The sequence below is a fragment of the Gadus macrocephalus genome, chromosome 15 (genome assembly GCF_031168955.1).
Source record: "Gadus macrocephalus chromosome 15, ASM3116895v1".
Classification (NCBI taxonomy): domain Eukaryota; kingdom Metazoa; phylum Chordata; class Actinopteri; order Gadiformes; family Gadidae; genus Gadus; species Gadus macrocephalus.
Genome location: NC_082396.1, coordinates 16,176,962 through 16,191,076, shown reverse-complemented (window position 1 = coordinate 16,191,076; position 14,115 = coordinate 16,176,962). Strand labels below are relative to the sequence as shown.

The 14,115-nt window shown below is 47.3% G+C and overlaps 1 protein-coding gene across 1 annotated transcript in view; it reads left to right on the top strand.

Moving 5' to 3' along the window:
- Positions 1–1,488: 1,488 nt before the first annotated feature.
- Positions 1,489–14,115, top strand: part of sdccag8 (SHH signaling and ciliogenesis regulator sdccag8) — a 50,681-nt gene continuing 38,054 nt past the window's right edge. Inside the window, 13 exon segments of the mRNA XM_060073946.1 lie at positions 1,489–1,673; positions 1,984–2,160; positions 2,348–2,433; positions 2,609–2,722; positions 2,974–3,084; positions 3,312–3,407; positions 3,581–3,645; positions 4,244–4,438; positions 4,898–5,036; positions 5,444–5,596; positions 5,870–6,004; positions 6,672–6,788; positions 7,178–7,320. Coding sequence (XP_059929929.1) covers positions 1,613–1,673; positions 1,984–2,160; positions 2,348–2,433; positions 2,609–2,722; positions 2,974–3,084; positions 3,312–3,407; positions 3,581–3,645; positions 4,244–4,438; positions 4,898–5,036; positions 5,444–5,596; positions 5,870–6,004; positions 6,672–6,788; positions 7,178–7,320 — 1,592 coding nt within the window. The 5' untranslated portion in view covers positions 1,489–1,612.

Here is a 14,115-nt window from a genome sequence, read left to right as displayed (position 1 = left end):
GCCTGCCGCTTTCTCAAGACTCTTGCCTTTATTTTGCTGTAAGCAGTAGAGCCCTGCCTTGACAGAAAACGCTTTCGGCCAATCAGATAAAGTTACCGCCGCAAACGCAGCAGTACCTCGGCTAGCTTGGTGTTGTGGGTGGGAAATATTTTTGGAACGTCGAAGCTGATATTATTGTACGCAAAGAGAGAGGTCTGGAATGGCCAGCATTTTATATTAGCATCATGTAGGATATCGATCAGCATTGGCTATATATGTCTTTAAACTACGAGCTAATTTATTTCAGATTGTGAATTAAACTATTTTAGATAAAAAAATATGCATGAGAAAAAAACATCTATGTTATGGTATACGTTATATAATTGTCTGTAATCATTTTTATAAAAACAAAAGCACACTAAAAAGATGTGAATTCAATAGACAGAAATATGACAGTTGATTTGGTATCTTCTGCATAGAATACATTTACATGTTCAACTAAGATGTTGCAAAACTGCAAAAGCTCTCATGTGAGTGCAGCTTAGTTAGCATGGCCCTAACCACGATGGTGTCAGTGGTGCACAACAATAAACTGGCAGCTTTGGAAAAAAACAAGATTGTGCAATTTGTTAATGCTGTAGGCAAATCGTAGCTACAATTGTGATTATGACAGGGGACCGTCTAAATACAAATAAACCCTGTCCACCCTGTCAAATGATCACTAGGTAATTTAAAGAACAGCACTCAAGTCCCATTCTGACACAATGGGACTTGTCCCTGCTCTACGATTTTGCACAAAAAAGCCAAATCATTGTTTACTGAGATGCGCCTTTGCCTATAACAGTCACACAGATACCCCACGCCCCCACCCCCCACACACAGCGCAATTGCACGCATGCTTCCAGTATGCTCACATGCAGAATCTCATAATGTCACTTTAATCATTTGTTGCTACATACTTCACACATTCAAACAACTTATTTATCAGTACACACACGCACACACGCACACACACACACACACACACACACACACACACACACACACACACACACACACACACACACACACACACACACACACACACACACACACACACACACACACACACACACACACACAAACACACACACACACACACACACACACACACACACACACACACACACACACACACACACACACACTTTTTTATTATTATTATGTTTTATAAGCCATGAGACATACACCTTAATAAAATGTGTATGATTAATTAAAAATGCTATTAACAAGCTGGATGCATGCTGTAAACACTATTGACCACACTGTGGCAGAAGAAACGCAGCTCCTTTAAACATAGAACTACAAGGCGAATACAAAGAACTACAATTCCAGTGTTCGCTGAGCAGCCTTGTGTTTACGGAAGTAAAGATGGTGACTCAGAGGAGCGCTTGGTCTGTCTACAAGTTTCGGCTCGGCAGTTCGGTGCAGTTATAAGACAAGTCCTCCAGCGATGGCAAGCACCACCTTCCGCCAACAATGTTTAAGAACCGAGGATATATTATCCTTGAACCGTTGACAATATTGGCTCTTCAAAAGTTGTTGATGGAAACGACACCGTTGACTTTATATTGCATATCTGTTGAATCAAACAATGAAACCACTGGGTTCTGATGAGGAAGACGAGCTTTCCGATTACCAGAAAAAGCTTAGAGGTACAATGTAGCCAACTAAATTCAGGAACAACGTCTGGGTATAAAGCTCATATCGCACTGCTCATATCTATTCTCATATGTTCTCATTGCAATAACTGATCATTTAACGGAACCCCATACCAGGTGACAATGTCTGGAAAATGAAAAAAATGCATGGGAACGAAGCCACAAAGCGCTTTCCGCCATACTTCCAGTAACTCAAACCACCTGTTGTTGGCTTTCTGATCTGCTGACCGATGCATCAGAGCATGTGAAGACGAAAACAGATGCCCTCAACATGCATGATAATGATTTCTTGGTGTTTTTTCAGAACGGGCTAATCGCAGTATCCAGCAGTTGAGCAGTACTCTGTCGCAGCAAAAGCATGGGGAGGAGGAGGAATCGGAAGTGGTGGATGCAAGCACCGCAGGGTCAAGCAGTGGACCCCGCAGTGCATCGGGGGGAAAGGAGGATGCTTCGTGGAGCAAAAGATCCCAGAGCGAAGCAGGTGAATGGTGACTTCTGGTTATAGCCTTTCATCCATCCATGAGCTGATCGTGGTACAATCACTGCCAAGATGTACTGAGTATATCACGGCACATAATTTTCTAGTACTATTAGTTCACCTATTGACACACTTTTTGGTGTATGGGTTCAAAATAGTAATTGTGTGTGTGTGGTTGTGTGTCCCCTAGTCAACCAGTTGAGGACCTTCCTAATGAAGCAGCAAAAGGAAAAATCTCCTCCTCTTTCTACATCACAGAGATACTCTCCCTCCAAGGTAACAATCGTTCCCATACCCAGCTTAAAGTAAAGCATCTTCCTGCCTCTACTCAAAGACATGCTTTCCTCAAAGGTCTTTGTCAAATATGATTTCCCATAAGTCCCCATTCTCCCCATGTCTACCACCTGTATATCAGCTTGTTTTGTGTCCTCCATATGTGTCCTGACGACAGCTCCCACAGGGGGAGGGTGGCTCAGGAATGACTGCCATTCAGGATTTAGTCCCAATCATTTACAACCAATCAGAGTACATCCAGCATCTGGAGGCCGAGGTCAAATTCTGCAAGGTGGGTTTTGGGAACTGTGTGTATTGATCAGGAAGGTTTGTCTTTATGTGTGTGTCAATGGTCGGTACTCAGTGATGCACCCTGTTCCTTGGTGGCCTGGGGATCTAATGTGTGTGTGTGTGTGTGTGTGTGTGTGTGTGTGTGTGTGTGTGTGTGTGTGTGTGTGTGTGTGTGTGTGTGTGTGTGTGTGTGTGTGTGTGTGTGTGTGTGTGTGTGTGTGTGTGTGTGTGTGTGTGTGTGTGTGTGTTCAGGAGGAGGTCCAGGGGGTTAAGCAGAGGGTGCAGGTGGTTGTGGTGGAGAATGAGAAGCTGCAATCCAGCCTGAATAAAACACTGATGGACAAGACAGTGCTAGAGTCAAAGGTACTGTGTGTGTGTGTGTGTGTGTGTGTGTGTGTGTGTGTGTGTGTGTGTGTGTGTGTGTGTGTGTGTGTGTGTGTGAGAGTTGAGAGGCTGAAAACTGACAGCGCCGGTGGTGCCTCTGGTCTTCCAGTGATTATCATGATGGAGTGATCTACCGAATAATGTACATTTATGCATCTTTAGTGACAGCATCATCACCCTGCTTTGTTTGCTTCCTTGTTTTTCAGTGCAATGAATCTCCAGGGGTCAGAGGTCATACAGGATCAACCCCAGGCAACAGGTCGTCTCAGGGAATTGATGACCAAACATGGAAGAAGGAACTGGTGAGGTGACATAAAGATTCCTCTGTTTGTCATCTCGAAACTCCTATCAGTACCCAGCTCTTCACAAACCATAGTAGGTTTCAATGTCTCAGAGTAAATGTGTGTGTGTGTGTGTGTGTGTGTTTGTGTGTATGTGCGTGTGTCTGTGTGTTTGTTACATACTGATGGTTTAGGAGCAGCTGAAGGCACTGCACCAGGCCCAGACTGAAACATTGGAGGATCAGGTCACCTCTCTAAGGTCAGTAAATCATTGCCCCAAAGCTACATTTCACTAGCTCACTAGCCCCAAAGTAGGATCGCTTTGTGCATTGCATCATACATTTGATTAAACGTTATCTTATTCAAGATACTCCTTGAGAAAAACCTTGTGTATAGCTGGTAATGTATTTGTATTTAAACATATTAATCATGTACATTAGCATATACAATATTAAGGCAATCATCAGTAATTGAACACATGCTTGGTACAGTGGGAGTATTTTGAGCCTCCATTTAACTGCCATTATTATTCATAGTTGGAATGTCATGCCTGCCCACTCAGACTTGGTGATACAATCAAAAAGAGTCATTTAGCGTCAAACTTGGTGCCATCAGTCTATCTGTAGGCATCCTAACCCTTACCCGCTGCTAACGGACCCCTCTCTGAATGCACTGTACGCCGCTTTGGATAAAATAATTCGCTAAACGTCGTAATCACATTAAATCAAGACACAATGTACTTTATTAATCCATGTAGGAATAAGGGAAGTCAATAAAGTAAATCCGCCATCAGTCCGTCTCCCACTGTTACCTAATTTCTCCTCTCATCCCGTCCCTCTTGTTCCCGGGGGGCCTAGGAGGGAGCTGGTGGGGTGTCAGAGGGGGTGTGAGGAGGCGGCCAGCCGCCTTCGACAGCGGGAGGCACAGGCCGCCAAGCTGAGCGCCGGGGCCCCTCGCGTCGGGGGCCTGTGTCTCAAGTGTGCCCAACACGAGGCCGTCATGGCGGAGACCCACACCAACGTGCACGTGCAGGCCATCGAAAGGCTCGCCAAGTCAGTCAGAGGGGAACCCGCCCCTTCACACACACATGCAATGTGATCGCATATTTAAACGTGGATAGTTTGAAACGCGCACTATTGCCAACGTCAGCGTTTGCGATACATTTTCATATCTTCAGTTTTATCAAATTCTTTATTAAGACGTTTCATATGCTATATTTATGAGTAATAACAGAAAAGTGAGTCTGTAGGCCATCATTAGCAGAAACAATTTTATTGATTTGATTTGAATTATTATGAATTTGTTTGAATTGGATCCATAATGCTTAAAAAGGAATGTGGTTAGCCCTCTTTAGTGAGGGCTTTAGTGAGTGCCATGTAGAACGTTACATGGTGAAACACCTAACCAAAGGCAGGAGTTACACATTTAGAGGAGTAATATATGGAACACAATGCATTGTTCCCAGTCCGCCTGGTTAAAAACACAACCTGATTCTGAGTGTGTGTCTTAAGGGAGCGTGACGAGGTGCTGGTGGCGCTGCGGGCCGCGCGGGCCAGTCAGGGAGAGGCCCAGCAGAGGGAGTGGTCCGCCTGTCTGCAGGTCAAACAGGCCGTGGAGGTGGCAGAGGAGGCCAACCTGCATAAGGCCCAGGTAAGGGCCCACACACACACACACACACACACACACACACACACACACACACACACACACACACACACACACACACACACACACACACACACACACACACACACACACACACACAGAGACACGCACGCACGCACACACACACACGCAGAAAATATTGTTTCACAGTCACTAAAAGGTCCTTGTCCTCATATCTTTCTATACACATGTGTCCCCAGGTCCTCCGGTAGCCTGAACACAAACATCACACCTAATGAGAACTGAGGTCATATGCTGCCGTGTGTGTGTGTGTGTGTGTGTGTGTGTGTGTGTGTGTGTGTGTGTGTGTGTGTGTGTGTGTGTGTGTGTGTGTGTGTGTGTGTGTGTGTGTGTGTGTGTGTGTGTGTGTGTGTGTGTGTGTGTGTGTGCAGGTGGAGCTGCAGTGTGAGCAGCTGTCCAGGGAGCTGGGTCGGCAGAGGGAGCGGCTGGAGAGGGAGGCGCAGGGCCTGCAGGAGAGGCTGGCGGAGGCCAGGGAGGAGGCCCGCGGAGAGGCCCGCAGGGAGAGGGAGGAGCTGGGGCAAACGGTAAGCTCCACCTCCTCCTCCTTCGTAACGTGTGGGCACGTCACTCAGGCCGATACCGCAGAAACACCCATTGCCAGTTTTGTTTGGCTTTGATGAGTCCTGGATGATGTCATCCGGCAGTAATAGTCGAGTAATCCTTAAAAACAGGTGTGTTGGCAGACCTGTGTTTGTTTTAGTGTGGTTGTTTGTTAATTGAGGGAGTGAGTCATGAGGTGTGTGTGTGTGTATGTGTCTGTGTTTGTGCGTGTGTCTGTGTGTTTGCGTGTGTGTCAGGTGTCAAATCTTTCCCAGCAAGTAGCTGAACTGGAGGGACAACTTGATCGAGCAAACAGAGAGAGAACTTCACTGACCAATCAGCTTGAAGACACCCTCCGAAAACTGACAAATCAGGAACAAGAGAGCACCACGGTACTCAATGGTTTTTTGAAAGAAGAAATTACAATATTAAATTATGTTTGGTTTGAATAGAAATTCAATAATGTGAATACCTTTGTATAATACTACATACTTCACTGAGTTAAGGTAGCGATCACAGTGTTTTATTTAGGTTTTGTAAGATGATATGCTTTAATGTGTCTTCATGTGCGGCTTCCTCAATTAATCATTTAGAAAAATAATAACAATTTCCTTTCATTGTAGACTAATATTGTAGGGAAAAAGGTAAAATCTTCGATTTAAGGACAAGATCAGGATCGTACCACTGCTCATTGTGTACACCACTAGGTGGCATCAAAAGCCTGCCCAAATTCAAGTCTGATTTTCTACTTGTAGAGTAGACCAAAATAACCAGTGATAGGCTTATATTGGTGTTTCAACATTATGAACATAAATTATACTTTTTAATCATTCAATTATTTGTTTTTTAAGGATTGTTTTCCAGGTTTAATAACTAAGGAGATAATCTGAAATAAAACGTCAACCATGTGCAGTGCACCTTTTTTTGATAGCTGACATTGCTTGTTCTCCTCTAAAGATCTGGCAGCCCTTTCACAACCAACCTGTTAGGTTGTGAAGTACACATTGGTCAGTGTCTGAATGGGTCCATCTAAACCAGGCCCCTATGACTCCCTCTCAGATGTGTGTGGACCTGCGGTACCAGCTGAGCCAGGCCGTGATGAAGAGAAAGGAGACGGAGAGCGAGCTGAGAGAGCTGGCCACCAAGACGTCCAGACAGACGGAGCGCTCCTCGCAGGTGGCTCAGCGATGTCCGGCAGTGTCAAAACTCTCGACATTTCTACTTCGGACAATCAGAACTTGAGAGGCGGATGCGTTATTTATTATAAAATATTTTTTGGGGATTTAACCACTTGAGTGTTTGAACCTAAAGTTTTAATTTGCTAAAGTATTGTGTATAACATGCAGCTTATGAACAAATAATGAAAGTAAAGGCACTGCTGAATGGATATGTTATGTCATCTACGTTGCTGTGGGATCGATTTACATTAATTTCCAGTGACCTGGTCATGGTTTTAGTGGCTGAAGCCGTTTTAGGGTGTGTGTTTGTTTAAAAGGGCATACGGGGCCTTGTTGTGTAAGGCTTTCTCACCTCGCCTCCCCCCCTGCTCTCTCTCTGTGGGACAGGAAGTGGAGAAGCTGAGCTCTGTGCTGGTTGGCTGTCAACATCGCTTGGAGGCGGTCCAAAAGGACGGGAGCCAATGGCAGACCGAAGCCTTGAGCCTGGCAGAACAGCTGGCAAATGCCCAGCGCCAACTGCACCTCACCAGGTAGTACCTAATCCTATTATACGTGCCACACACACACACACACACACACACACACACACACACACACACACACACACACACACACACACACACACACACACACACACACACACACACACACACACACACACACGTTTCCCCTCTGTCCACCCCCAGCATAGCCCATTCCAGTTCAGACCAGCATACCAACTGTACCGCTCCAGGTAATGGCTAATCCTATTATAATAGCCACACACGTGCACACTCGCACTAACAAACGCTGTTGGGCCATGGTCGTGGTACCGACTGGACCTCACCAGGTCACCTCTAATCCTGTTAGCCACGGCACGACATTATTCAGAACACACACACACACAAACAGACATATTCAGACACACACACACACACACACACACACACACACACACACACACAAATGCGCCGTGCTCTGTGTACCATCAGGACAGTACCCAGTCCAGCAACAGCTCCAGCAGAGCCAAAATGGCGGCAGGTTTCCATCTTCTGTCCTTGGCGAGAGCACACCACACACACACACACACACACACACACACACACACACACACACACACACACACACACACACACACACACACACACACACACACACACACACACACACACACACACACACACACACACACTTTGCCGAACACACACACTGTGACGGTGCAGGCCGGCGTTCGCTGGACAGCCTGGCCTGGAGGCCACCTGCCTGTGCCCTGTACCCGCCGTCGCCGCGGGAACTACCGGCCTCTCTCCTCCTTCCACTCATCCCTCGCTCTCCCTCTGTCTTCTGATTCACCCGCTCACGCTAACCTGCAGTCTGTCATCCATGGCTCTCTGGTCCTCTCCATTGACCTCTGCCCATCTTTGTTCTCTCAGGCCTCTTTCCTCTTATGCCCGTTTTGTCAACTGTCCTATATTCCTCTCTGGCTGCTCTCTCCCCCCCCCCCCCCCCTCCTCTTTTATTCCTCCCATCTTTCTTCCCACCCGCCCCTCCCTCCCTCCCTCCGCTGGCTGATGTTCCCTCGCTGGCTGCCAGTGCCGGGGCGGCGCGGCCCCTGCCAGACGCCCAGGGCCCTCTCTCACCCCCGCAGCCCTCTGCCGAGGTGTCTGAGATGGGCACAGATGTGGTGGTGGAGCCCCGCCGTGCCCGAGGCGGCGGGAGAGAAGTGTGCGGTGGTGTCTGCCCGGATGTGTGCGTGTGTTGTGCACACTTTGTGTTTTTGTGTATGTGTGTGTGTGTGTGTCCACTGGTGCTCCCGGCTCTGATCTGTGTTTAAGTGCGTTTGTCTGTCAGCCGGCCAGCTATAACACATCGGTGGCATGGCGCACTGCCGCGTGCACTGTGAGGCGGAGTGTGTGTGTGTGTGTGTGTGTGTGTGTGTGTGTGTGTGTGTGTGTGTGTGTGTGTGTGTGTGTGTGTGTGTGTGTGTGTGTGTGTGTGTGTGTTCAAACCAGCTGTGGAGTGACATGCTTATTGATGAGCCAACATGATGACTTTGACCTGTTGTAGTGATGTAAACCATTTTTTCCACTATGAAGGAGTTTGTGTGTGTGTGTGTGTGTGCGGTGTGTGCATTTGTGTGTGTGTGTTTGATCAGAGAGTTCATAGTATAATCTGCCTTCATGTTCATCGATGTTTGACAGCTGTCGACTTGGCTTAGCGCACAGGCAATCAAATTCAATTTGGTCCATTACCACTGAACAGCAGAGCTTTCAATGGCTACACATAGATATATCTCTATTCTGAGTTAATATGGTCAGCATCTCCAGCTGAGTCAAACAGCTGGAAATGCTGGTTTCAATTTTGAGAAACAAAATTCAAACATCACAGAATAAAATCGATATTTTCCGATTCTACAAGTTTAAAACGCAATAAAGAAGCACAGAAGAATCACCCTTCGTCACATATCCTCCGTACGCTACCATTGACCTGCTGCTGAAGTGACTGGATGGGAAGGCAGCACTTGGCGACAGAGTAACTTGTGGGAAATGTAAATAGAACCAGTGTGGGAAAGCCAGCATCAAATACAGTGATAAACTATGCAAACTTGCACCCACATACACACTACAATCCGATTGGCCTGTCTACTTCGCATTGTGTCTGGCTCGTTGGTTTCTGCCTTTAAGTCTATACCCCTGGCAGTGTTAATGTGGCAGTGTTAATCAATGTAAGATGCTGCTTATGTGTCACATAGTCAGGGCCGCAAAATTCATACAATATTAAATCAATTGGTTTGTTATTTGTATGAGCTGTATTTGCCTTAAAACGTACGTAGTTTCATTATACTTTCACAAAATGTGTTGACTTGAAATGTTGGATACGTACAACTAAAAGGTGAACGGTAAATACACCCCAAATCCCGAAAGCCCCATCAATAGGGTTCAACTGCCCCTCCATCCACACAAAACCGCACTTTATTCTACCTACTAATAAGTCCCTATTATCATTTGCATCATTATTCGTTTTTTTTGTGGACTAGATGTTTAAAATGGAAGATGGTTTACTTCTATTTCTGTAAGTTTTGATCGATTTATGAGCTCATTATCTTTTGCATCAACTCTTTTGCATGAACAGGATCCAAATGATTAGAAAATTATTTAAATTGAAAGTTATTTTAGGTTGAGTTGAACCAAATCCTTATTACAAGCTGCCCTTACAAAGTCTTCATTTTAAATGGCACAGTAAGGTATTAATATGCTCTAATTTATTTAGAATTGTAGTCTTCTCTAGTCTAGCTGATCTCAGTACGTTCTGTGTGTAGGCTTCTATAATCTAGCTGATCTCTGGTCAGTACGTTCTGTGTAGGCTCCTTTAGTCTAGCTGGTCTCTGGTCAGTACGGTCTGTGTGTGGGCTCCTATAGTCTAGCTGGTCTGTGATCAGTACGGTCTGTGTAGGCTCCTATAGTCTAGCTGATCTCTGGTCAGTACGTTCTGAGTGTGGGCTCCTATAGTCTAGCTGGTCTCTGGTCAGTACGGTCTGTGTGTAGGCTCCTCTAGTCTAGCTGGTCTCTGGTCAGTACGGTCTGTGTGTTGACTCCTATAGTCTAGCTGGTCTCTGGTCAGTACGGTCTGTGTGTAGGCTCCTATAGTCTAGCTGGTCTCTGGTCAGTACGGTCTGTGTGTGGGCTCCTATAGTTTAGCTGGTCTCTGGTCAGTACAGTCTGTGTGTGGGCTCCTATAGTCTAGCTGGTCTCTGGTCAGTACGGTCTGTGTGTGGGCTCCTATAGTCTAGCTGGTCTCTGGTCAGTACGGTCTGTGTGTAGGCTCCTATAGTCTAGCAGGTCTCTGGTCAGTACGTTCTGTGTGTGGGCTCCTATAGTCTAGCTGGTCTCTGGTCAGTACGGTCTGTGTGTGGGCTCCTATAGTCTAGCTGGTCTCTGGTCAGTACGGTCTGTGTGTGGGCTCCTATAGTCTAGCTGGTCTCTGGTCAGTACGGTCTGTGTGTGGGCTCCTATAGCCTAGCTGGTCTCTGGTCAGTACGGTCTGTGTGTGGGCTCCTATAGTCTAGCTGGTCTCTGGTCAGTACGGTCTGTGTGTGGGCTCCTATAGTCTAGCTGGTCTCTGGTCAGTACGGTCTGTGTGTGGGCTCCTATAGCCTAGCTGGTCTCTGGTCATTATGTTGTGTGTGTTGACTCCTCTAGCCTAGCTGGTGTACATTTGGTATGTTGGAGAGCGTCCTCTGGCGCCCCCCTCAGTCAGGAGTGGTAGGTAGCTCAACCTGTTGCAATTGGGGTTACTGGCTCTTGATTGGTTTAATGAAGAGCCAGCGCTGAAGGCAAGAATTAAGAGCTGTAATTTGAGTGTAATCTCTTAGAAAAGCCATAGCGATCCGTTTGGCGCTGAATGAGTGGAATGCTCTGAGAATATCTGTCCTTTATGACACCTGCCTCTGTATCAGCCATCTCTCACACTCGCAGACTGCGTCTTATGAAAATGTCAACAAGGTGGGATACTGCTTTGGGTGCACGCAGTTGGTGTAGCAGCATCTGAAATGATGACATTTGTATTATCAACATACATTAACATTGTATTGGGATCAGGCCCTCATTTTCTACAAAACATGTTCAGAGCTCAAATTCCCAATGAAAATATCCATCACTTTTCTGAAATGTACCTGAATCAGGACACACGGGACGCAGCCGGATGTTGATCTTTCGTTTGTCTCTCTCCGTCTCTCTGTGTTTCTCTTGTTCTCTCTCTCGCTCACTGTGTCCATCTGTGGACCTTCTGGGGTTATGTAGTTCAATGAGATGCATGCCTCTCTGTTGTTCATCCCCTGCACCAATCTTTGTATCGACAGTGGCGTCTGTGTGTCTGTGTGTGCGTGCGTGTGTTGGTGTATGTAGCTGGGAGGCAGTTGTAGGACAAGCTTTCTCAGGCAGCTCTTTGATTCCCTTAGTCCTGGCCACAGTCTCTCTCTCTCTCTCTCTCTCTCTCTCTCTCTCTCTCTCTCTCTCTCTCTCTCTCTCTCTCTCTCTCTCTCTCTCTCTCTCTCTCTCTCTCTCTCTCTCAGGGGACTGCAATTATCAGATCGGCCTTTAAACAGTGACCATGGTTTGATTTCTGATAACAGAAGCACACAAAGTTACACCAGATTTTGTACAACTTCCCTATATCATAATATAATAACTGTATTCAGACACATGCATCGCATGCATCCTATAATAGATATATTAACTTATTTTTGGAATTGGGAGTTGAAACCACACTCAGGCATCACACACACACACACACACACACACACACACACACACACACACACACACACACACACACACACACACACACACACACACACGTGCGTGCAGGAGCCCTGGGGCTCCCATGGCGGCTGGTGTTCAACAGGATCATCAGCCAGCTGTGAGTTGGACAGCTCAGGATTCATCCTAATCCTCGGCACTCTGTTCACACACACACACACACACACACACACACACACACACACACACACACACACACACACACACACACACACACACACACACACACACACACACACACACACACACTCAGGCGCACACACACACAGGCGCACACATAAACACATACACACAGTCATACTCACAGAAACACACGCACATTTGCGCACACACATCCGTGCACAGTCCTGGGCCCCAGCCTAGCAGAGGGCTTTACCACATTTGTTTTGTTTGTTTGTTCCTGTCTATTTTTTTCTCTCGCTCTCTTCCTTTCTCCCTTCATCCCCCTTTTTCTCTCCCTCTGTCGCGATCAGAGATCCCTCGAGCCCCCCGCGAAAAACTGCCCAGCATAACTTCACAAATTCCTCATACGGCAGACAGTGTGTGTGCGTGTGGGTTCATGTGTGTTGGGCTTTGGACCACGCAGGGATGTGTAATCTGAGGTTAGTAACCGAGCCACCGTCTTCATGAGGCTGCATCTTAATTCTTGTTTGAATAAACAAAGGAAATCACTTTATGTTGATCATTATTTTAGTCATCATATGGACACACACCACCGACTGGCATCACCCGACCAACTTAGAAATCTAAACCTCCAATTCACTTCCTATTGAAGGCTCTGTCACGGCTGACCTATCCGCTATGCCTGCAGCATGTCCTCGTCCTGGCCCCCCATCATCCATCATCCATTCAACTCCTCCATTTCGACTGGCCTCTTCTGCCCCCCCCCCCCCCCCAAAAAATATGCGATACGCTCATCCACCGCACCCCTCTACCACCCCTCACCTCATCTCTTCGTTCACGTCATACCTCTTCAACGGAAAATAACAGATTTCAGTCAACATCTGCATGCAAACCGCCCCCCCCCCTGAATCCCGTCACACACGGCACGCCCAAGGGTTCGCTGCTTGTCCTCATTCATGCTGCCCCTCCGGTCATCGCCCCTGCCGCCCCGGCCTCCTGTTCCACTGCTGTTATGATCGACACCGCTGATGCCTCTCCACCAGAACCTTCCCCGCTGCTACACACTCGGCCTAGCTACCCGCCTCACAGACGTCAAAATATGGATGACGAAACATTTCACAACTCCAATGCAACAAATCAGAAATCCTTCTCGTTGGCCCAAATGCAGGACTTCTTCCACCCCTTGGAGGGCTGCCCTGTCAACTCCTCTGCCCAGGTCTGAAATCTAGCCCCCATCCTTGATCCCCCCCCTCCCCTCATTCTTCTTCAATGTTAACCGGATCACTAAAACTCCCACCCTCCACCTCCTAAACAGCCGGTCTCCGACCCTCTCTGTCCTTCTCTGCTACCGACAATCTCATCCACACATTGGTTATATCAAGGCTAGAATACTGCATCAGCATCCTGTTGGGTTCAACTAACAAAACCCCCACCACCCTTCGATGAGCCCAAGACCTCTGCTCCCTGCCTGCTTACAGAGAGACCACATCAGCCCGGTCCTCGAAACCCATATACGGGATATAGACAGGATTCATTTCAACACGCTGCTCATCTCCTACATAATAACAGCCCCCTTCCAACCACTCTGACCTCCTCTAGACACAGACCCTCCCCAGATCTGTGCTGTGCAGACTCCTCCCTCCCCCAGACCACCAGGACCTCTTACCGGACCTGGGGGCGACCGTGCCTGCCGCGCAGCCGGTTCCCCCCACCTCGGAAGCGGTCTACCCACTCCCCTCCCCCAAGCCAGGACCCAGTCCAACCTAACTCAGAAATCCCTTTCAACCCACCTCACACCTGCAAACTTGTCGCTTTTCGGCGACAATCGCCGTCTTCTTGGTCAATTGGGTCATTCACGTGAATCGCGTAGAACCGGAGAGTTTCCTTTTAAGATTAAAAAAAAAT